This window comes from Drosophila montana, unplaced genomic scaffold, assembly GCF_035044405.1.
Source record: "Drosophila montana isolate Dmon_TW-CO22-7 unplaced genomic scaffold, ASM3504440v1 contig_3068_1, whole genome shotgun sequence".
Lineage (NCBI taxonomy): Eukaryota > Metazoa > Arthropoda > Insecta > Diptera > Drosophilidae > Drosophila > Drosophila montana.
The window spans coordinates 50,805-74,044 of NW_026997944.1; the positions used below are offsets into that span (position 1 = coordinate 50,805).

Sequence of the window (23,240 nt, forward strand, 5' to 3'; positions counted from 1 at the left end):
GCAGCTGGGTGTCTAGTTTGCAATTTGTATATGCACCCTGTCGAAGTATTTTCTTTTGATCCAATTGCCCACCCCATGTACTTGTTACTCAATAGCCGATAGCATATAGGACTTAAGTTAGCGGCCGGCAATCAACTGCAGGGGCTCTTAGTGACGGTACCGTCCACAGAACAGTTTTCATGCACGCAGCTGTATCTTTACAAATTTTCAATTGGGATAGTGTATACAAAATTGACAAATTAATTGTCATGTACCGAACATTTTTTTATTATATGTAGTGCCAACATTTTATAGGTTAAGGAAACATAAATACAGAACGATTTAACGTAATAATTAAATTACGAATAAATATATTTAATGCTTTTATTTTACCGTCTAATAGGTGATCAGTTAGGAAGCTGACTATTTGTTAATAAAGTTGCTGTATGTGATGTAAGGGCACGAAAATTAAATTGGTAAATTCCTTCTGCTTTTGTAGAAAGCTGGTGGAAAAGGTTTGTTTACAACATTTATGTTTTTCTCCCAAAAAGCTGAAAGCTCATTTAAGAAATCTTCGTGTCTTACATTTGGAAATATAAAAAAATAGGCGTGAATCTGTTGATATACAAATTTTAGCTTCCAAGCTTCTGCGGGTAACGCTGTGTGCTGATCACCAACCAGTTAAAAAGTAAAGAGGTTAGCGTAAGCAGATAAGGATGCCATATGCCATTTCGAATCAAATGTATGTAAATACATAATTGACACAGCAATTGCAAGAACATGCAAGACTAGTTCACATAACTGTCGGGATTTTTGATTATATTTTTCAATTAAACACATAAAGAACGATACAGTTGTAGGTTATCAATTGTACACTACTCTGTTCTCTAAGTAATATCAGTCCAACATTATTCCAAACCCAATTTTGGCACGTATAGGAGCTTTCAAATTGTATAATACATTTTAAAATATTTTTCTGTTATTTTAGGAATAACTGTTATACTTCCATACTACAAATTTTGTATACGACCTTAAATACGAATATGCCTTCCAATATACTGTTTATTTCCATTGGGAACAGAGTACAATCATTAACGTCATGAACATCCGCGAGTTTTTCAAAAGAGTAAAAGATACACACAAATCTGGTTGCATACATACTACATAGGCTACATAGGACATAGATTTGAATACGTAAACTCACAAATACAATAAGATACAAAGATATACAAACCATGTTCGACACATACATACATATGTGTATATACATACATTTTTGTAAATTCAATATTAACATACAAGAGTGGGCATACGTATATGTACATACATATATACATACATATACATATATTCATAAATGTATTTGTATACAATGTACACAAATATAAAAGATACAAATACGTAATACATCGGCGGGGTAAGTGACTATGTACGAGAGCATAAACGATGAGTGGGGCCTTTTGTTTTGTGAATGGAAAAATTAAATGAAAATTCTCGGCACACAGCAGCCAATTCCGTTATATATACGTCAGTACGTTTGCAGCTCTCGTAAGAGCCAGTTCATACAGCTACTAAGGGAAATCAGAAAACTATTAGAGAAAACCTATTGTCTATTTGTCTGATTGTAAATGTGACCCCTGCCTTACCTAATTGCCTGGAAATTAAAACAGTTGTGTTTGGTGCTGTTTAATATCATGTACATATATCCAAGCTCGCCCGAATCAGAGGTGACTTTACAATCCGAAGAAAGTGCAGCCATTAAGATACAAGCTGGTTTTCGTGGCTATCGTGTTCGCAAACAGCTGTACCGTTTATCCAAATCTAATAGTTCTCGTACCAACGGCCACTTGTCTCAGCGCTACGCAAATCAACATTCGAGTAGTGCTCGACGTCAGCAACGTCAACAGCATCCCCACATTAACGACTTCATGGATGAGAATCGAAAACAGTTGCCTAAAACTGCTGACGGCCAGCCGGCCCCCGTCATGACGGACGTAAGCTCGGTGGAGAACCGTTCTGCTACAAAAATTCAAGCCGGCTTTCGAGGCTTTCTTGTGCGGAAGAAGCAGAAAATTGCGACGGATGCAGCAGTTAAAATACAGTCGAGCTTTCGTGAATTCAAGGCACGCAAGGATGCAGAAAAATTTAAGCAGCCGTAGTTTTGAAGAGTAATCTTCGTAACGTGTATAATTTAAATTTATTTATAAACATTCTAGTTCTGTGTGTTGTAGCATGCAAATACATATTGTACATATATAGAAGTAGATTATTGTCATGAGATAAACAAAATAAATTTAAACGTACTTTTGTTAAGTAATAGTACTTATATATAGTACATTTAAAAATCTTTTATGTGTTTGTGGTCACCCAAATATACTATACATATGTTTACATACATACATACATATATTATGGGATTGCTAATGTCTTACAATCTTCGTCTTTTATAATATACATGCGTGTAGCATAGTAATCCAAGAAAATAATGTAATACCTTGAATTCATTGTAAGTGGACAAACCGGGTATAATGGTTATCTGCAAATGCTAACATTAACACAGAGAAAAAAGGAACTCTGACCTCATAAAGTATATATTATTAGCACCAACAACGGAGTTGATCTAGTCATGTGTGTCTGTCTATTCGTCCGTTAATCCGTTTATAGAGCGATTTGAAATCTAGAACGTAGATCCTCTTAGTGCACGAAAAGATCGCATTTATTACAATATATGCAGGTTAAACTTTCTCAGATCTTCCAATTTGTGCAATGCTACAAAATAATAAATGAAATAAATTAGCGTTTTGGCTTACTATTCAAATCAAATTAAACCTAAGTATAATAAATATATTCTTAAAGCAAAGGAAGTCCTGAGATTTATATTAGCTGTAACAGATCTTTCTCCAAGCTGATAAAATTTTGGATAGCCAGTGCATGTAAACGATAATATTTTTTCCGATGCACGGCTATTTTATTGTATCCGCACACGAGGCATCCGCTTAGACTGGTGACCATGGACAAAATTGTTCTTATTCTATATGGCCGTCGAATGGCTATAGACCATATGTGTTAACTCCTTCCTCTCTAAGATAAAGGGCATCTTTTGTTTTCTTCAGGTTCTCAATAGAAATCCGTAGGGAAAATAAGTGGCTAGCTCTTTTTCGTTTCTGGTCCATCTTCAGAAAAAAGAATCTAATAGCTAGGATGCAAATGATAAATACGAAGAACAGGGGCGTGCTATCGAATATCGGAAACAAACTGGTACTGCGCGGTCACTAGGGGATCTTTTAACGGATATCTTTCAGTTGGCTGTTTTCATCTCGCGTGCACGGCTTAAGACGTCGCCATGTTCCGACTGAGATCCGGCGATCGATAAATTATTTTGAATTCGGACACTTGGATACGCAGCGAATATCGTGCAAGTCGTTCCATTTACCATTGAAGTTCTTAACGCGTTATATTAACCTGATCTGTTTTCCACAAATGTATAACCTAACGCGCTTCAAGGATTCGACCACAGCTAATGCTTCAAGTTCATAGCTATGAAAGTGTCTCTCGTTCTTAGAAGTTCGTCAACTAAAGTAAGCGATTGGCTGCACCTGGCCAATTTCCACCAATGGAACTTGTAGAATACGCAATGGCTCAGAGATCATTGCTGAGACCCAAGAATTTTCTTATCTCAGTAACGTTGCTTGAAAGTGGCGTTGGTATTTATTTCACGTGGACTGATACCTTCTGAATGTAGTTCATGAAAAAGTATCGAGTTAAGCATCTCTAAAGAACGCCTATCAGAACGTGAGAGGTCATAAATCTAAACTTGTTTCGCTTCGCTTTTACTGAGACCTGGCTGAAACCAGACATCCCAGATTCCTCAATATTTACCTCCAAATAAACCACTTATAAATGGGATCGAGCTTCCTGTATCGAAGGAGGAGTACTCATAGCTGTTAAGTTTGCTCTTTCGTCGGAACGTATTGAACTTCCCATTTCGGAGATTGAGTTGGTGGCTGTAAAAGTTGTATTTAGTAGTTTCTGTATCTTTATTTCATGTTCCTATATTCCCCCACTATCTAAAATGTCTATTTATCAAAGCCATCTTAACTCTATTAAATCTATCTCCTCCCTACTTTCGGATAGAGACCACCTAGTTGTTCTAAGGGGCTTTAATCTCCCAGATATCGATTTGTGTTAGATTCGCAATTCAAGCAATAGATCTCTTAATCTGATTTTTGTTTTGATTCGTTCGACAGTGTTGATCATAGGATTGACCCGCTTACACTTCCTGAACACCGTTTTAATCTAACTCTGGACATTGTCGTTGATCTGCCAGTCCGAGTGCCTATCATGGAATTGGAATTAGCTGATCGTGTCCGTTGTTTTCGTAAGGCTTACTTCCATAAGCTACATGATCTTGTTCTGCAAGTCGATTGGTCCCAACTGTACAATTGTGCAGATATTGATGTTGCCATTTAACTATTTAATGATACCTTCTACACGCTCTTTGATATCTGCGTCCCTCTTAAGCAGCCAGCGAGGTCTGATTAAAAAATGTGAAGTCAAGGTGTTAAAAAAAGAAAACGAGAAACCGCTCTGATTTCCCCCGTTATGTGATTTTCCATATGCTATAAGGATCACCTTCGCCGTTGTCGTCTTTAGTTTGCACATAATCCTAAGCAATTTTTCCAAGTTTGGTTAGGTTTGCAGGTGAGAGCGCGAATACTGATCAGGGCATCGCCGATCTGTTCGCATACTTTTTTCAAACTACCTACTACTACCCTAGGTATAATTAAAATCAATCTTATCCTTATCAGTTACAGAGGCCAAACTGCATTTTAAATCCTATTATTACGGAAAGTTCGCTTCTTAGCGACCTTAATACAATCAAGCTGGTATACTCACCGGGCCATGATGGTGCTCCCGCCTGGGTGCTCAGGTACTGTGCTGTAGCACTATGTAAACCTGTTTTAAAACTTTCTGAATTGTCTGTAAACACTTTATTTTTTCCGACCAGTTGGAAAGAATCATACATCATCCCTCTCCATAAGAAAGAGAGTAAGTTGGATGTCGAAAACTGTAGAGGTATTTCTAAATGATCCGCTGTACTTAAAGCTTTTGAGAGAATCATAACATCTCAACTGCAACATTCACTACATTCTACATAACACTAACCTTCTTGAGTTTACTTCGCTAGTAATTGATGGTTTTAAGAAAAGAATGCAGACTGACGTCATCTATACTGATTTCAGTAAGGCTTTTGACCCTGTTAACCACTCCTTTTACTGCTTCATAAATTATGCAAAAGTTTCTTTTCAGAAATTCGTTTTCTAGACGTTTTCTTGTGACTTCCGGTGTTCCTCAAGGTAGTCATCTTGGCTCGCTACTCTTTACTCTTTTTATCAATGACCTATCCTTGATATTGTCTCACTCTCGAGTATTAATGTATGCGGATGATGTGAAATTATGCCTTTTACTAGCCAACCTTTTAAATTTAAACTGTTCTAAATTTAAGATAATGACTTTCTATAGAAGCCCTCTTCAATTGGTTTCTTACGTCCTTGATAGCTTGCCGCTTGAGCGTGTCAACAGTACCTGTAATGAAGTTAATAATCAAGGTGTCATTCTTGATCATAAACTTAAATTCGACTCTCATGTTAAGATCACAATAAGGCCAGAATTGTTTTGTTTGACGATCCGTACGCCAAAAACCTTTCATATATCTTTGGTACGACCTATACTTGAGTATGCCGTATGAATCTGGTCACCACAGTACTCTATCCATCAGGACAGAATTGAATCTGTTCAGAAACATTTCTTGTTGCTTGTCTACGTGGCTTAGATTGGGATCCTCGTGTGCGTTTACCGTCATACTTCATTAGACTTCTGATGATTAATCTTCCTTCCTTATTTAATCGTAGAACCATGCTTGGTGTAATATTTATTAATAAGCTTATTATGGGTGATAAGCTCATAAGCTTACTAGACTAACACGTAATTATAAACCTTCATCGCTTCAATTTTGTTCAACCTACTATGCCTTGCATGAACCGTTTAGGGTTGTCTGTGATGATTATAACAAACAATATAGAGTATTTTGCTCAGAGTCTTATCTTCCTCGTGTAAAGTCTTCTATCCTTAACTTTTTAGCAAGTAGATAGTCTTAGCATATAGTCGTAGTTTGCATTCGTTTGTAATTCGCGACTCGTGTCGCCCATCGGTCTCTTTGGCGGGAGGTGGGATGCAGTACATTGCATCGGGATTCGCGCGAGTAGAGTGGGAAGCTTAGCTGTAAACCAATAAGTAAAGAAGGAAGATGATACTTAAGAATATACATATCTAATCCACTATTTAATGACAATAAACTATCCTATCCATTACCGATGTTTCTATAAGCTGAGATCACTTATTCAACCTGACGGTTCTTACAGTTCAAAAGTGAGATATTTATATGCATACCGTGTTCGCTTACATTGGTAAACAAGCACATGCAGAGAAGAAACAAATAGAAGTCTGGATGAGAAGTTTGCAGTGGGCCCAAAGGTCTAAGCTACAACGGATACTGCAACCTGGGATATGTTCTCTAGATCTTGGCGTCAGACTGTTTCCTAAGTTGGAATACGTTTCTTGCCGCGTCTGTGAGAATATGTACAGATAGAAGCCCTGTATGCGCGCATTTGTTGTTGAATTTCACAAGGGGAGTTCACCATTGAATTTCACAACTTGAGCTCATTTTGCGATTTTTGTTGCAGAGAAGCAATTGACAGAAGAGGAGGCAAAATTTCTATGAGCATTTCCTAAAGAAATTGGAAAGCGAAAATAACAAATTTAAAAATATGCAAAGGATAGGAGATTCATAAGCTGATCAGCTAATATTACTTTTGGGAGAGCGAAAATTGTCGACATGTGGAACATGAATTCGCAACCAGTGCAAGATGCAGAAAACAACGTGGGTGATAAGTACAAACACACGTCAAGCTTCGGTCAAGGAAATTGCCAACACATTGCCTGAGTTTGCCCGACAAATGAGAATGTTAATTCAGTAAAATCAGTTCATTGATCATGTCAACATAGTTGAGGTATATCATTGGGATGAGATGTTTTTATTGCTCGCAATCTACAATCCACTAAAAGGCACAAACACAATGTGGTCTGATACTTCGCCAATACTTGATACGACATTGCACGACTTTGCAGACGCCTTCCGCGACGAACTCGGTGTCACAACAAATGAAAACTGATTAGACGTCCAAAATAGTCAATAAAGAAATATTGTTTTCGTATGTCCGCCCTGGGAGTTCGATTTAAACTTGGTAGGCAGCTGGAATAGGGTATATACGATCAAGCCTTCAGCACCGTGAGCTGCATCAGAGTATCGCAGCAATCAACTCAACAATGAAACAGATGTGAGATTTTGCCAATCGAGGTAGACAATGTAAAGTCAAAAACGACCCTGTTCTAAAGTACACATAATTCTGTATTTACACAGTTTTGATTTAACACGGTTTGAAAAAAAGAAAAAATACATGTTTTACACGATTTTGAACCATTTAGCACTATTTTAAATATGTTCATATGCGAAATATGTTCATATCACAAATTAAGGGGAAATCCCTTTTTGTGCATACAAGCAAATTTACTTGTCAGAGCAATTGAAATGTGATAATATTTTGTGAACTCTCAATGCAATGCGACGTGTTTGGTAAAGAAATTTTTTTTTTCGCTTCCACTTTGTTCATTTTGCTCTTCAAATAACACACAATTCTGTGCGACCGACCGAATATGTCCTGTTAAGATCTTACTGTTAGACATAACAGCGGCATTGCTCAAGCAAAAGCCCAAACAGAGTACACATTTGCTACGAAATAAAGTGTTCGATGTAGAGCAAAACCGAATTTGCTTCGTTTTTTTTCTGTTTATGCTAAAAAAGCCCGGATGCACGCATTATTGATTATTCACTTATATGTCTACAAGTGGTCCTAGATGGAAAATAACAATTGTTTGCATCACGTTTTCTCTACCGAACTTTCTCTCCCCCATTGACGATTCCCATCTATGAGCAGGGGCATAGCTTGCCGGACAGGCTATACATTTTCCCCCACCCACTCTCTATCCTATCTACCTAAAATTCTATATAACTTGTTTAAATCTCTTTACATTATTAATAACTTCTTTTTTTCTTTTTCCCTATTTATTGTTTTTTCTTAAATTATAAAGTAATTTAAGAATATTTTTAATATAACTTAAGAACACTATTTTCTCTACTAACACCCTTCTTCTAAGCTGTAGGCTCTAATAGCGTTACTGACAAATTTAGCTGTGAAAAGGGGAATAGCTGGCCGGACGGGCAAATAAAACACCTCCATCGGTCGGTGAGGCTATTAGAAAATTGTGTATTCTAACTAGGCTTTTAGCATTTAATTCTTATAATGTATGTATAGTGTTTTAAATAATAAGGAAGACACTCGTCTTGTCGACCATTAATAAATAAATAAATAAATACTACAAAACACTTTAGTGAACTTGCTCCAAAACCAGGATCCTACTATTCTGACAGATGTCGAGTTACAACAACTATAAAGAGACGCTGCCAACCGCGTCAATAATAATCGAGCTAAAACACGATTTGACGCCAGAAACGCCAAGGCGACAGTTTATAAGCCTGGAGATCTTTTTCTTCTCGAAAATGAACCATGCGACACGAGCGCGCCCCGCAAATAATCAACAAAGTTTTGCCAAAGGACCGATATCTTGTTGAGGATATAACGAATGCTGAGCGAACACAAAGGCATTATTCCGATAAAATCAAACAATGGTGTCAGCTACCGCCAGAGGAGCCCGACGAGGATGATGACTCCGTTGATGACCAAGCAAATACATCTCGCGAGCGTCTGGCAACCTCGTTCCGGCAGCGATCCGATAATTAGGCGAACAAGTACCGAGTTAAGCATCTCTAGAGTGGGAAGCTAAGCAGCAAGCCAATAAGTAAAGAAGGAAGGCGATAAAGATTATAAAGATCAAACTATCGTATACACTCCCGATGTTTGTATAAGCTAAGATCACTCAGTCAATCTGACGGTTCTTACAAATGTCAAACCGCATTCTTACAGAACTAGTAGAACACGCACATGCTTTTCATGCATTGCGCGCAATGAACTGCTTCCAACAAGAATGACATTCATAAAGTACAGCATATCTCCCTTAAGAACAAGTTTTTGAATTTCTGCCCTAAGTCAGTTAAAAACAGCTAGCGAATTCTTCAATCCAAATGGCATGCTTTCGAATTTAAAAAGTCCATTTAATATAATGTGCATATAAAATCATGAATGCGTCTAATTGAAACTATCTATTTCAAGCTAATAATATCCGCTATTTATATCATATGATAAAAATATTTAGATTGTAAAAACCGTTTTCGATGTTGGGAACTGAAAAGTTTTCCTTTTTTATAAACTTGTTGAGACGACGATAATTTACACATAATCACCATATCTTGCTTTGATTTGGGTATGCGGTATAATGCTTGAGAAACAATGTGTCCTCTTTTAAGGTTGATACTGGCTTGCATGATGGTTGTATAGCCAATTCCCTCTAGACCACTTAAAAACATTTCGGTGTATTTTTCAAATAATGTATGCATCCCGACTATATCAGCGTCATGATCAAAAATAATTAATAAGTTTAGCAAAATGGGATTTACTTGTTACCGTATGTTAAACTGCTCTTTTGCTCTTAAAAACCGTTTGTCCATTTATAAAGGTTAACGTGTTATTGTCTTCTACTATAGCATCCTGTAAAAACTTCATGTTTCCACGAAGGCACTGCTAGTTGTTAACGAAGGTAACCCCTAACTGGACATATGGTATCCAAGTTTGGGGCACGGCGTCAGCACACCAGCTCGCATAAGAGTGGCACAAGCCAAGGCAGCACGCAAGGTTGCCGGCCTGCCATGATGCGTGTCAACCGACGCCATCGAACGCGATTTCCGCCTAACAAATGTCGGAGATCAGTTAAACTTCTTCAGAAGCCGATACGCCAACAAACTGCTGCAGCACCCAAACGCGGCCGCCAGGGAGAGGCGCCTGCGAAGGCTACACCCGACGACCTAAATACGAGGCGTATTATTTAAACATCTCCTTCCCCATCATTGTAAAAAACTTCATTGTTAATATCATACAAGTTACATACTAGTAACTATACATTCTTCGATTATATATTCGATTGGTAGAGATCAGAAGGCACTAATCGATTCCAACGCACAATAAAACATATATTGAAATTAAAAAATAAAAACAAGTAAGAGGTTCTAGTCGGGAGCTCCCGACTAGGGGATACCCTGAACCCTCTTATTCAAACACCAAATGCAGCTCGCACAACGCGCTCGTTTGCTTTAGTAATAAAAAAATAAAAGTAAAAAAATAAAGGTAAATTAAAAAAAAAAGCATTACTTGCTGCCGCCTCTACTCAACAGCTCCCGACTAGGGGATACCCTGAACCCTCTTCTTCCGACATCAAATGCAGCTCGCGCTACGCGCTCGTTTACTTAAGTAGCAATAAAAATAAATTTAAAAAAAATTCCCTTGACAGGGTTTGAACTCGCAACTGACTGCATTACTTGCTGCCGCCTCTACAAACAGCCACCCCAGCCAAAAAAATAGTTTCCTGGGTAGGGTGGGAACTCGATGGCGCTACTTTCCGCCGCCTTTACTCAATTGCCACACAAACAATTAAGTCGTAATGAGAAAAAAACAAATTAAAATAGCACAAAAGAAAACAAAACAATCGCAATTGCAATGCTGTTGATAGAATCTAAAACAGACGCGCATGAATGTGTGTGTTGTCATGTATTCAGAAATTCTTGGAATTTGAGCTAGCTGCACATAACTTTTGTGTTTCTTAACCGATCTTGATAAAATTCAGCAGTAGATCTTATTGTATAATACTATAAAATATTAGTGCATTCTCAAAGAGACAATTGCGTTTAAATTGTGGATTAAATAGGTAGGCAATACAAGTTGGTTTACTAACATGATTTATGGCTATGTGGTGGCAGCGAGGAGGTGGCGATAGGTAAAAAAAAATGAAAGATACTAGATATATACATACTATTCTAGAAGCTACATGTCAAGTTTGGTGACTCTAGCTCTTATAATTTACTAAAATTGCTTTAAAAACAAGATTTCGATATCGATTTTTATCGATTACTTGGAAACGGGGCCAGCTATCGAATATCGGAAACAAACTCGATCTGCGCGGGCACTAGGAGAACCTACAGCTAATTTCAAGTCTCTAGCTTTTATAGATTCTGAGATCCTTGCGTTCATACATACGGACAGACGGGCCGACGGACGGACGGACGGACAGACGGACATGGCTTGATCGACTCGGCTGTTGATGTTGATCAAGAATATATATACTTTATGGGGTCGGAGATACTTTTTTCTGTCTGTAACATACATTTGCACAAATACATTATACCCTTTTCAGGGTATATAAAGAAGCTCATCATCTGCGATGTAAACTTACGATAACGATCCTTCCCTTTTGTGTTTAATGAGCTTATTTTACGTTCGGCAATAATAAATTGGGTGACCGACTTGCGGACAAAAATAACTTGATTACCAGTATTAATAAAAGCTATATACATTTGATTTTGGACGATTTCCTATTTATAAAATATAAAATATAGCGTCAAGACGACTATATATAATTCAGCGGACCTGCACTTGACATTACTCGGGTGGAACTTGTTGCAATTGGTACAACAATGACATTTCTGTTGTATAGGGCACTGATTTGCCAATTCATTGCAATTGTAACATTTGAGTGTTGCCTTTGGTTTTATTGTCTGTGAACCTTTTTCTGGCTTTAGTTCAACGTTGCTGTACAGGATTGTCTTTGACTGCCCGTTTCTCGCATCTCTGCGATACTTTGTTGCTGCTCACGGTGCTGAAGGCCTGATCTTGTATATCATATTACAGCTGGCTCACTAAGATTAAATTAATATATTTACTGCCTCTTTTGGTCATATATTCGATTTTGCCACGGCCTTGTTAATCTCTACTTCATGTGGTGTAACACTAAATTAATCGCAAAGGGCATCTCCAAAGTCGTGCCATATCGTTTGAAGTATTTGGCTAAGTCTTTGAGTAGATAGTATATTGCGAGCAATATAAATTTCTCGGCCCACCGATATGCTTCAACTTCTTTGTTAACACGATCAATGAGCTGATTGACTAAAATGGCATTTTCATCTGTCGGATCAAACTCAGGTAATGTCTTGTCTATTTCGTTGATCAAAGCTTGACGTGTGCAGAGCAAGAGAGTTAGAGAGCCATATGCTCTGTCTGATAGAACGGTATCGCTATTTATTTCGCTCCCCCTACTGGAAATTGCTATGGCTTACTCTCAGTGCTCTTAATACCATCTTAACCATCACTTTTTCAAATTTCCATCGCATTTATTCTCTTTTGAAGGAGCCACTAATATGAATTAAAGTAAGGATTTGCCACGTCAATGCGAAATTTTACCATGTTAGCTCGTTCATGAAAGCGTTTTGGGCATGCCATGCACGAACACTTACACAAGTTTCTGAATTTCTAGCTCTATATACACACAGCATGAGCTTATATTCTAGAAGCTACATGTCATGTTGGGTGACTCTAGTCTTAAAGACTAAGAGATTTAATTAAATTTCGATATCGATATTTATCGGTTGCTAGATCGACTTAGCTATGGATGCTGAGCAAGAATACACACCCCATAAAGGGGTCGGAGATGCTTTCCTTCTCTTTGTCACATACATTTGCACATGTGGAAAAATTTTGATATACTAGGAAGCATGGTGAAATTTATAAAAATAAATACAGGTAATTATTTTTCGTCCGATCGTTCCTATGGCATATTGTTAATACGATTCGGTATACATATGAAAACTGAAACTAGTGACACTTACAACTACCGAATTAGGTTAAGATGTCTTGATAAACAAAACAGTTTTTAATGCAACAACCTAATTTTCATCCGATCATTCTTATGAAAGCTACATGAAATAGTGGTTCGATCCGGCCGGTTTCGATATATGAACTATCTGTAACAGGAAGACAGACGAACTGCCCTATTCTCACATATGTGCAAAAGGAAATCGTCTACAAGCGCATAGAATATTCGGTGTGCCGAAGACATCCTTACCTTACCGTTTACATTATGATAATTTCTTCCTTTGAAATGAAGCTTAACCTTAGTACAAAAATATTAATAAAGCCAGACAAGCCATGTGAATCCTATTTCGGATGGTGGGTACAGGTTGTTGTAAGCGAGGCGTCCGCTAAGACTCGTTAATCGTCCATTAAATGGTTGGCCCCCATTAAAAATATTTATGTTTTATGCATTAGTTATAATAGTGCGTACTTGCCCAACCAACCCAACATACAAATCTACAACCCCATTGTGCTTAAAATTATATATATTACATTTTCTCCCAGTTTCCTCCCGTGGAAATTTAACTCAATTATTTAAATATATGTTTGAAGCCCATTGAATATAGAATCATAAATTCGAATCGATTCTGTCCCTGTTAGTTCCTGAGAATCTTGAAGCTGAAAGATAAACGGTCATTCGTTGCATTTACCGCATTTACCATCCAAGATTAAATTAATTTTGACAGAGATCTCTGAAAATGAGTTTGATGCCGTTCCGATGGTAAACAACAGGTGGAATTTCCAAAATAGATAAACACGTATTTATTTGCATTTTATGAAGTGCTTTGAAAATAAGATTTAGGCTAATCTGATAGTAAGCAAAAAAAAATATTTTTCGCGATTTTTTCACACTTGCGGGTGCGATTACCAATATCTCCGCCTTACCGTGCACCTTCACTACAGTGAAAATTTCAGCTTCGTAGCTTATGCGTTTATCACCAATCAGTAGTTTTACATATAGTATAGAAAAAAATTATAGATATGAGCTTGCAGCGAAAGTAGAGACCGATTAGCAGGTGGCCTGGAATCAAAAATCGTTGCTTGATTCTCAATGCTTCGGCTTATCGTACGCTACCTGAAAATCACCTAAAGTCACCAGTGCGCTTGTAGTCCTTGCCAAGCTCGTAGTCTTTCACTGCCAGAAGTAGGTAGGTAATAGGAATGTTCCGATAAGTGTTTATAGTTAGTATCGATGGAGGGTAAGTCTTGCCTTAGGCCACCATGACGAACAAGTCTAGGGCGCATGGTTTGCGTAAAGACGGATATGCGTAATGCGTTGAATCACGGTTGCCCAGACAACGCAAATACATGGTTACGTGCAGTTTCTACCCTCGCGTACATGCTCTGTAGTTTCCCCATATCCTGTGCTTGGCATTCGAGTCCCCTCCAGCAATTAACATTTGTCCTAGGGTTATTATCAGAAACTCAAAATTGCATTTTTAACTCCTGCTGGCTTTGGTCTGGAACAAAATCAAGTTTAAGCGGTTGGTAATTAAGGTGGAGTAAAATGCCTACGCCGCCTCTAGTTTTAGGGATGATGTGTTATATATACCGTATATCCGGGGATTTCGATTTTGGAACACATGTGTATGTGCGTGTCCGTTAGTCGCATGAGAAAGTCGAGAAATGTCCTTAACTCGTACATTTTTCTGATTAGGCGATCCGCGTTCCATAAGTCTCCATAGTGAAGAGGCTTTTATTTGGGAGGAGGATAAATTGGTTTGCGTTTCTGGCTTTATTTGGTTTTTATACCGTTTTTTTACTCTGAACCCATTAAAAGGTATGTAACAGTCAGAAGGAAACATTTCCGACCCCATAAAGTATATATATTCTTGATCAGCATTAATAGCCGAGTCGATCTAGCCATGTCCGTCTGTCTGTCTGTCCGTCTGTCCGTCCGTCCGTATGTATGAACGCAGGATCTCAAGGAGCTAGGGACTTGAAATGTAGGTCCTGCTAGTCCCCGCGCAGATCGAGTTTGCTTCCGATATTCGATAACTTGCCCCATTTCCAAATAATCGATAAAAATCGATATCGAAATCCTGTTTTTGCGCAATTTTGGCAAATAATAAGAGCTAGAGTCACCAAACTTGACATGTAGCTTTTAGAGTAGTATATATACATCAAGTATCTTTCATTTTATACCTATCGCCTGTTGGAATAAGAGGGTTCACGGTTTCCCCTAGTCGGGAGCTCCGGACTAAAACATCTTACTTGTTATGCTTTGTCTTGTGGGGCGAAGACTAGATGTTGATGGCTGGTTTGTACATCCTGGTTCGATTTTAAACCCATTTGTAGCATTTATAATTAGCAGAGAAGCATAGGTGATCAAAAGGCAGTATATAAATGCAGCTATTGTTCAGTCATTAATCGTAGTCACATTATCTTAGCCACAGCTGGAGTAAAGTTAAAAGATAGATTTGGACACTTCCAGCATGCAAGAGCCTTTTTAGAAGATGGATCCCAAAATCAACTTTATATCACAGGACTTAGCAGATGCTTTGTTGAAAATTGACACACTGGGAACTACTGCATCGACCATCAAACACAAAGTTCATACTTCGGTTCAATAGCACAAATATCGTTTGTGTCTTCGAGCTACTTCGCGCCGCACGATCTGGAAACGTACTACTTAATACACAAACAGAGCACAAGATCTGTGTCCAGTCTGTCGCACTTCTCTCATTAAATCTGTATTGAATTTGACCGAATAATTGGATGCTTCTCATTCAAAGCAGACTTCAATGCCTAATCAGGCACCCGAAACTAGGTCGCAGGCAAGAAGAGATGCACACACCAAGTACAAGCGCCCAAGCTGAAACTAATCAGTCAAAATTTCAATCAACAGTAGCACAATATTTTATAACATACAACTTGCAACATGCAATAACGATTGCAATGACCGCTGACGTAGCTCAGTAAACACAGATTTTGTCTCATGTAATGGAAAGTGATTATCAGCGAATTGCTTTGCAATCTACAATTGCCAATTCGGAAGCAAGGCGAAAATGATCCTGACCATCTCCACCTAATCTGCCTCGTCAAACGTTCTTAAATTACGAGGCAGCCGTTAGAAGCCTACTTTAAAGATGGCGATAGTAGAACTCGCAGATAGGTTGTTTCACTCCATGAACAAGCAGGCTATACTAGAAGTGCTACGAGCCAATTTACTACATTGATTCAGCACGAGATATTACATGTATATATTCTGAATACTGTCCAGTTGCCGCACATAGTGCCACGCGTCAGAGATTAATAAACAATATATCTCAACCAACTCCAATTAATCAATGTACTGTGGTGCGACGCCATGTCAGCAATCTCACCGTGCAAACCGAAAGGGGTGATTGCGTGCACCGCTGACAAGTGCACCCAAGCTAGTCTCCCAAGCTACGAATTCGGAGTAACTGACAATGCGTCATGTTCACTCGATCCTCTACCTGTCTCGACACACAGCCCAACAGTATCATCCCCCACATCTAGAAATCAGAAGCGCAGATCAGCACATAGGATTGTAGATTGTAGAAGGGCCATTATATCATCAGTAGTGAATAGCTCTAGCGATCTTAGACCTTATGCTCAAGTGATAATACTGGGCAAGTCTATAGCTGGCCTCGTGGACACAGCCCCTAGTATAAGTAGTTTAGGGGGCAATTTAGCAAGAGAATTAGCTTCAAGCAAAACACACTGTTAGCACATTAAATTAACTGTGCGCACTGCCGATGGCCAAAATCAAGAAATAATTGGTAAAGTTAGCACGTCTATCGATTTTCTTGGCCAAACACTGCTAATTTATCTTGTCTATATAAAAAGTGTCGCATGTTTAAAGCTTACTGACCTTCTGCAGCTACCTTTATCAGTCCGAATTATTAGCTACTATTCAGCAGCTCCCGTCTTTTTCAAAAGGCTTATGCAAGACAAAATGGCTAACTCATGATATTGACATAATTGAGTGTAAGCCAATAAAACAACGATATTATGCAGTGTCGCCTGCAACTAAGAAGCTTATGTATGAGGAGCTAGAAAGGATGCTGGCGTTAGTAGTTATTGAGGAGTCCGATAGTCCTGGCGTTCACCCGTTGTTTTAGTACAAAAACCAAGGAAAAGTTCCACTTTGTCTAAATAGCCGAAAAGTAAATAAGGTGACGATCAAAAAGGCATTTTAAGTAGATTACCGCGGGCAGAGTATATCAGAAGCATTGATCTGAAAGACGGCAGATTCCCTTGTCTGTGAGAGCACGAGAAAAAATCGCTTTCGTGGTCCCTGCACGGCGATTATATCAATTCACGGTCATGCCATTAGGATTACCAAATGCCCCCCAAATCATGTCGAAACTAATGAACTACGTAATGAGAGTTGTATCTATGATCTATTAGTCATCTCGTATTCATTCGAAATACATATAACAGTGCTGAAACAATTTGCAAACCGACTATCAGTAGCAGGCCTAAATATCAATGTGGAAGAGTGCAAGTATTGTCTGCAGGAAGTCAAATATCTCGGACATGTAATAGGGCATGGTACCATCCAAACAGACTCTGAATCAGCAATCAAAAATTTTCTAGTAAGTCAAGTCAGCTTCGCAAGTTCGGCGATTCTTAGGAACAACAGGCTGGCATCAGAAATTTATTCAAAATTATGCCGGTATTGCTGCACCTATATCTAATACACTCATACAGCGAAGTAAGCTTCTGTGGTTAGATGAAGCGCAGCGGTTATGTGCGCAATGAAGTTTCGTACATATGTAGAAGGACATGCATTCGGCATATACACCTATCATGCGTCGTTAAAATCGCACATGCCTTAATCTAATGTGAGTTTGAGATTAGCAATGTGGGCTCTTAAATTGCAAGCATTGTCCCACATGCCCTCTGTTATTAAATGTCAACCTAGAATGAATTATTATAATGACTGAGTAAATAATTGTTTTTTATTTTAACCATGCATCACTTAATGGAGGTAACTTAGTCAAAACAGGGCTATCTTTAGTGGTTCGATTATATGTAGTGCCTGTTATAACTTTCCTATCATTACCTTTTTTTGCTAATCTTATTGTATCCCCTAACCCGCATTCCTCTCCCTCTTCCCCATTCAGTACTCGAGTTAGAGATCCCACCTTCATGCCGACGAGTGACAGCCGATGCCAGCGCGGACTCCCATTTGATCCGCTTCTTGATGTTATTCGTTACAATTTGAGAGTACTTTATTGGCTTAAAATGGACCCTAGTTTATTATCAACTTTCGCAGCCAACAGAGTAGCAGAAATACAAGAACTTTCTGTTGGTGTTCGCAGGCGTAATATGCTACAGAAGCAAATCCAGCTGATATTGTATCTAGGGGCACGGATGTGGATAGTTTTGTTTGCCGCACTGGTCCTGAATTTTTTCTACAAGCCTCTAGTGAATGTCCGCAACTTCAATAATTCAAAATATCTCTGGAATGCAATCGCCCGAGTTCAAAAAGATTTTGTGTCGTATTAGTCTAATAAAACCGCGACTCTAATCGAAATATGCTCCTCTTTCACTTAATTGTTGTGCATCATTGCATACATCAACCGTTTTCTCCAAGCGAATAAATTAAGACCCGAGTCTGTTTCCTCATCACAGGAGCAGCAACTGGCTTTTCAAAAGTTGGTGCAGGTAGTCCAATTAGAGAAAAACGCATCCATTCCATATGAAGCCAAGTTCTCATATTGCTGTCTTCAAAATCTCTTATTCTGAAGTTTTTTCTTCAAACTTTCACCTCAGGAATTACCATGCCGGCATCAAGGTTATGGACTCGCTTTTACGACAGAAAATCTGATTTATTTATTCTCGAGAAGCATGTAATAAAGATGTTAAGGGACACTACTACTGAAAGAAGTCAAGACTGTTAGGCCAAATCATAGGCAATTTACCAGCTGATTGACTGCGTGAAAACGTCGCCCAAAAACTCTTTGAATCGCATTGTGCAAAGAGGAGTCTTGCATTCTGTAAAAAACAGTAGAATTCCCACACACCAATTCTTTGAACCCCATTTTCAGGAGTAATGATATTTTCGCGATTTTTCGCTCTGCGGGTTGAATTTCCCAAAACCCTCTTAAAACGTGCACGTCGATTACATAAGATAACTATAGTAAGAATTTCATCTTTTTGGCTCTTATGGTTTGGGCTGTGCGTTGATTACCAATCAGTGAGTCAGTCAGTCAGTACAAACTGTTTTATATAAAGAGATAGATTGTCATTTAATAAATAACATAAATTATGTGATAGTTTACACTGCTCCTTTTATCGGATCAGCTTTATGTTTTTGTATATAACAGTATTAGAATTCTTAATTAAAATTTATTTTTTAATATTTTGCTTTCCAGCCTCTGCACTTTTTATGCGTCTTCGCTTGTGTTTGGGAATAATTCTGAGAACTTCACACTCAATTTGGACGGGCATGGAGTTTTGCCTTAAGGCAGGCCAGGTTACGCGCATATCGGTGGTCTTATTTGTGCATCTTTCTAATGTAAAAAGGGTATGACAAGAAAATTTTGAAATTGTCTACTATTTCAAATGATGTTAGTAGCTTACCATTATTGAGCTCATCATTTTTCCGCACACTTATTGGCAGCTGGTCGACAGTAGTGATATCGGTATTTTCATCCTCTGGTGTAGAATTTGAATCATTTTGCAGTGCGTCGCCACGTTGCAGTGTTTGTCGTTTGGCTGCCAAACTGTTTTCCAAACTGACACTTTTGAAACCTTTAGTTTGTTTCCTGGGTTTTTTTATGTACAAGCGATATGCTATTTGGATTTTCTTAGCAGCTTCCTCTTCAATAAACCGTTCTAATGATTCGCTTAAAGCATCGTTCCCAAAAGATGCCTTTGTATCTTGGGTCGATGACTTTGTACCTGCACTGGCACCACGTAACCTTCGTCTAGATAAAAATCCTCCTGCTCCTGCCTTTATTTTAGCAGCTGCTGATACAATAGTCGATTCAGTTTCTGTGGATGTGTCTATAACATCTGTCATTGCAGTGTCTATATGATAATCATCTTGAATGATTTTGTTAGTATCGTAGTAATCAGAGTCCGCTTCTGACAGGGAGTACGCCATTATCTTTTTACGAATGTTTTCAGAGGTTTCATCGTCTAAACATAAACTGCTGCTGCTGTTTGGCTCATTGATACCGTCTTCATTTCCCTCGTCAATATATTTAACTGTATCAACTATTGTCACTGATTTGAAAATACTATGTGGATCGTCACCGGCAATTGTGTAATACCGTGATAGGTGTGATCTGGCAATTTCAGCGTCATTTGTAAGAGCTTTGTCGTCATCAGTATTTCCAAATACAACAGATTCACTTTGAGCTGAGCTTTCACGGGTTTCTTCGCGCTGCAGGCGATTATATACTATTATATCACCATCCTCGATATCGAATGAATTTTGTTCTTGCAAGGAGCTCGTGGGTGAAACAAAAGGCTTTTCATATGTTGCATCAGCAATAGGAAAAACTTCTTTTTCTAGACTCTCTCGAGTTTTGTAAGAGCGTCGTTGTGACATTTTCTCAATTATTTTATCTGCTCTCGATAATTTCAAAGTTGTACTATCCAGTGTATCCAAATAACTTTGAATTTCATTTTGAGGTTGGAGCTTGTGTTCTTTTTTAGTATCTGTTTCATTATCTGCTCTATCTTCATTAATTTCATTAATATTAGTAAGTGAATCAGTTTTTTTTACATATTCGATTTCATGCAACTCATCTGATCCATTATCTTGTCGCACTGGAACATGGGAAGTACGTTCTTTTTTAAAATAGAGCTTCTTCTGGGCACCTTCTATTAAAAGTAAAAATAAGATATTACAGTTTTTGTAAAGGAATAGTGCATATCATTATATATATCTTACCTTTGGAGTCTGCACCCGCTTCTAAACATGATTTTAAATCCTGAACTAAATCGAATTCTTCTCCGTTTGTTGAACCTGCTAAATTATTAGAAGCTCCATTATCTTTTTGAAATACGTTGGTTGAATATAATTCATTAACAATGTTGCCAATATCAGTAGCTAATTTTAGTGAGCCATTTCTATGGGTACCTTCATTACTTAATTCAGTAAATGTATTGTTAGCGGAATCAGGTATGCGTGAAGTGGTTTCAGAAACGGTGGTAGCCTCAATAGACTCAAATTTTGCAGGTTCGCTTGGTAAAAGTAATACACGTTGCGAACCTACAAACCATTCTGGTTTTGCTAGGTTCTTTCGTCGAATATAATCCCTGAACGTTTTTTCAATTCTAAGGGCACCCACATTTGTATATTTTTGATTTGTGTAATACCCAGTTTTAGATGTCTTTTGTGCAGCTCTTGCCAGTAATCTTCTATATGATTTCTGAATTTTAGAGGCTGCAAGGATTTTATTTTGTTTATTTTTTGAATATATTTTTTTAGTTGTTAAGTCTTCATTACACAGAGTATTTTTCTTGTTTTCACTGTCTTTCACAGTGTTCGCCTCGTCGTACATTCGTCGAGCTTTGTAGTTTATATAAGCTGATTCTATAATTTTTGCGCTTTTCTTGCGTTTTATATTATTAGCATTAGGATATAACATATGGTTCTTGTGCTCATAATTGTCTTTTGATTTTAATGAATTTAATTCATTGCTATCAAAAATAGTTTCATTTTGAGTGGTAATTTTACCTTCTAGAATATTTTCCTTACTCTCTTCTTCATCTTTTATTTCAGGCTGCTTATGTACTGATTTACCTATATCAATTCTCGGGTCACTGCCTATTTCGTTTTCATTGAGCTCATGTATAGTTTGTAACTTTAGTGTACTTAATTCCTGGTAGCTTAAATCAGATAATGCGGATCGATCGAATCTCTTTTCATCTTGTGGAACCTCGTTTTTATCGTATTCTTTATTATTATTTTTTGATGTTTTTAGTTCGTTTATATTACACTCTGCTTTTCTTAAAAATTTTTTTGGTATTTTAAAAGTAGTCTCGTTTCCATTTCCATCAAATGAAATAAAAAATGAAATTGATTTCTTATGCTTTAGTGGTTCATTGTTTTTAACTTGCTCTCCATATATATAGCTTGCAGTTCGCTCAACCTCTTTGGATGGGTCTATTTCTTTGAAACCCAGATTATTATTTTTACAATAGCAGCTGTTCATTTGACTGGCTTCATTAGTACTAATGTTTAATGCATTGGGTGCATTATAAACAGAATACCATGAGCCTTCTTCGGATGTTTTAAATGACTTAAGTTGCAGTTCAGCAATGGGTGGATGCATTAACCGGCTCGATGTGGGAATTGTAAATTGCTTATCCTTAGCGATCAGTTTCTTTTTTATTGTATTTGTTGTACATTTATTGATATGTGAGCCAATTAATTGATTACTTAAAGGCAACGAAGATTGTTTCTGCTAATGTTAAGGACAAATTTTAGAATACTACATTGCTTTAAATTCTCACCAGTATTTACTTCGGTAACTAGAGGTCCCCTTTTCACTTCCTCGCTTATTTTTTTTAATGCTTTGAAAATAGTAATACGTAAATTAGTCCGAAATATTGTATGTTATAAAAAAACAAATTATATAACTCTAGTTCGGTACGTCCGACTAGGAGATACCCTAGGCCAACTTCTAAACTGCTATCACAAAAATTGAAACTTCCCTCTATACATACATATTCCCTGAAAAATCTCTGAACGGATACTTCATTTTCTCAAAAATCGTCCTTTTTTCCAAATACTTTTACTTCTCCTGGAACTCTTTTAGACGGACATAAACAATATATTTTTAGAATAGCAAAAAATAATTCCAACCAACCGAACGCGAACGCCTAAGCAAGAAATGCTTGAAAATATACCGGACAACGAAAACCAAAAAAATCAGATTGACACTCTGATAAGTGGCGATACAGTAGAATTGATTGAAGACGATATCATTATATAATGCCCCAATGTATATTTGAAAGAGCTTGGGACGTACACTCAATTAGAACCGCATTTATTGTAAATCTCATTCTTTGATGTTTATGAAATTTTTAGTGAATAAAATGGCATATGTATGTAAATACTAATGCCTAAGCTATACCACTAAAATTGATTATTGGGGGAACAGGGATATGCTTATGCTATAGGATGTACCTGGAGGATTTTCATTCAATATATATATCGGAGGGATATTAAAATTAATGAACTTAACGGAAGTCCTGCCAAGATGGCTCAATCTCACAGTTCATATTACTATTACAGGATTCATTTAAGAGTCAATCAGCGCCCCTTGGAATATCAGTTGCGCAGGTACCAACTAA

General features: G+C 37.7%; 2 protein-coding genes across 2 annotated transcripts; one reads left to right on the top strand and one right to left on the bottom strand.

The window, feature by feature from the left end:
• Positions 1–1,501: 1,501 nt before the first annotated feature.
• Positions 1,502–2,282, top strand: LOC135430722 (abnormal spindle-like microcephaly-associated protein homolog). Its single transcript, XM_064685491.1, has one exon. The coding sequence runs from the start codon at positions 1,674–1,676 to the stop codon at positions 2,136–2,138; it is 465 nt and encodes a 154-aa protein (XP_064541561.1). The 5' UTR covers positions 1,502–1,673; the 3' UTR covers positions 2,139–2,282.
• A 16,920-nt stretch (positions 2,283–19,202) lies between these two features.
• On the bottom strand, positions 19,203–22,451 carry LOC135430726 (uncharacterized). The gene is made up of 4 exons (XM_064685496.1): positions 22,398–22,451; positions 20,830–20,907; positions 19,509–20,759; positions 19,203–19,438 (listed from the first exon to the last, which is right to left on the bottom strand). The coding sequence occupies exons 3-4, from the start codon at positions 20,482–20,484 to the stop codon at positions 19,275–19,277; spliced, it is 1,140 nt and encodes a 379-aa protein (XP_064541566.1). The 5' UTR covers positions 20,485–20,759; positions 20,830–20,907; positions 22,398–22,451; the 3' UTR covers positions 19,203–19,274.
• Positions 22,452–23,240: the final 789 nt, after the last annotated feature.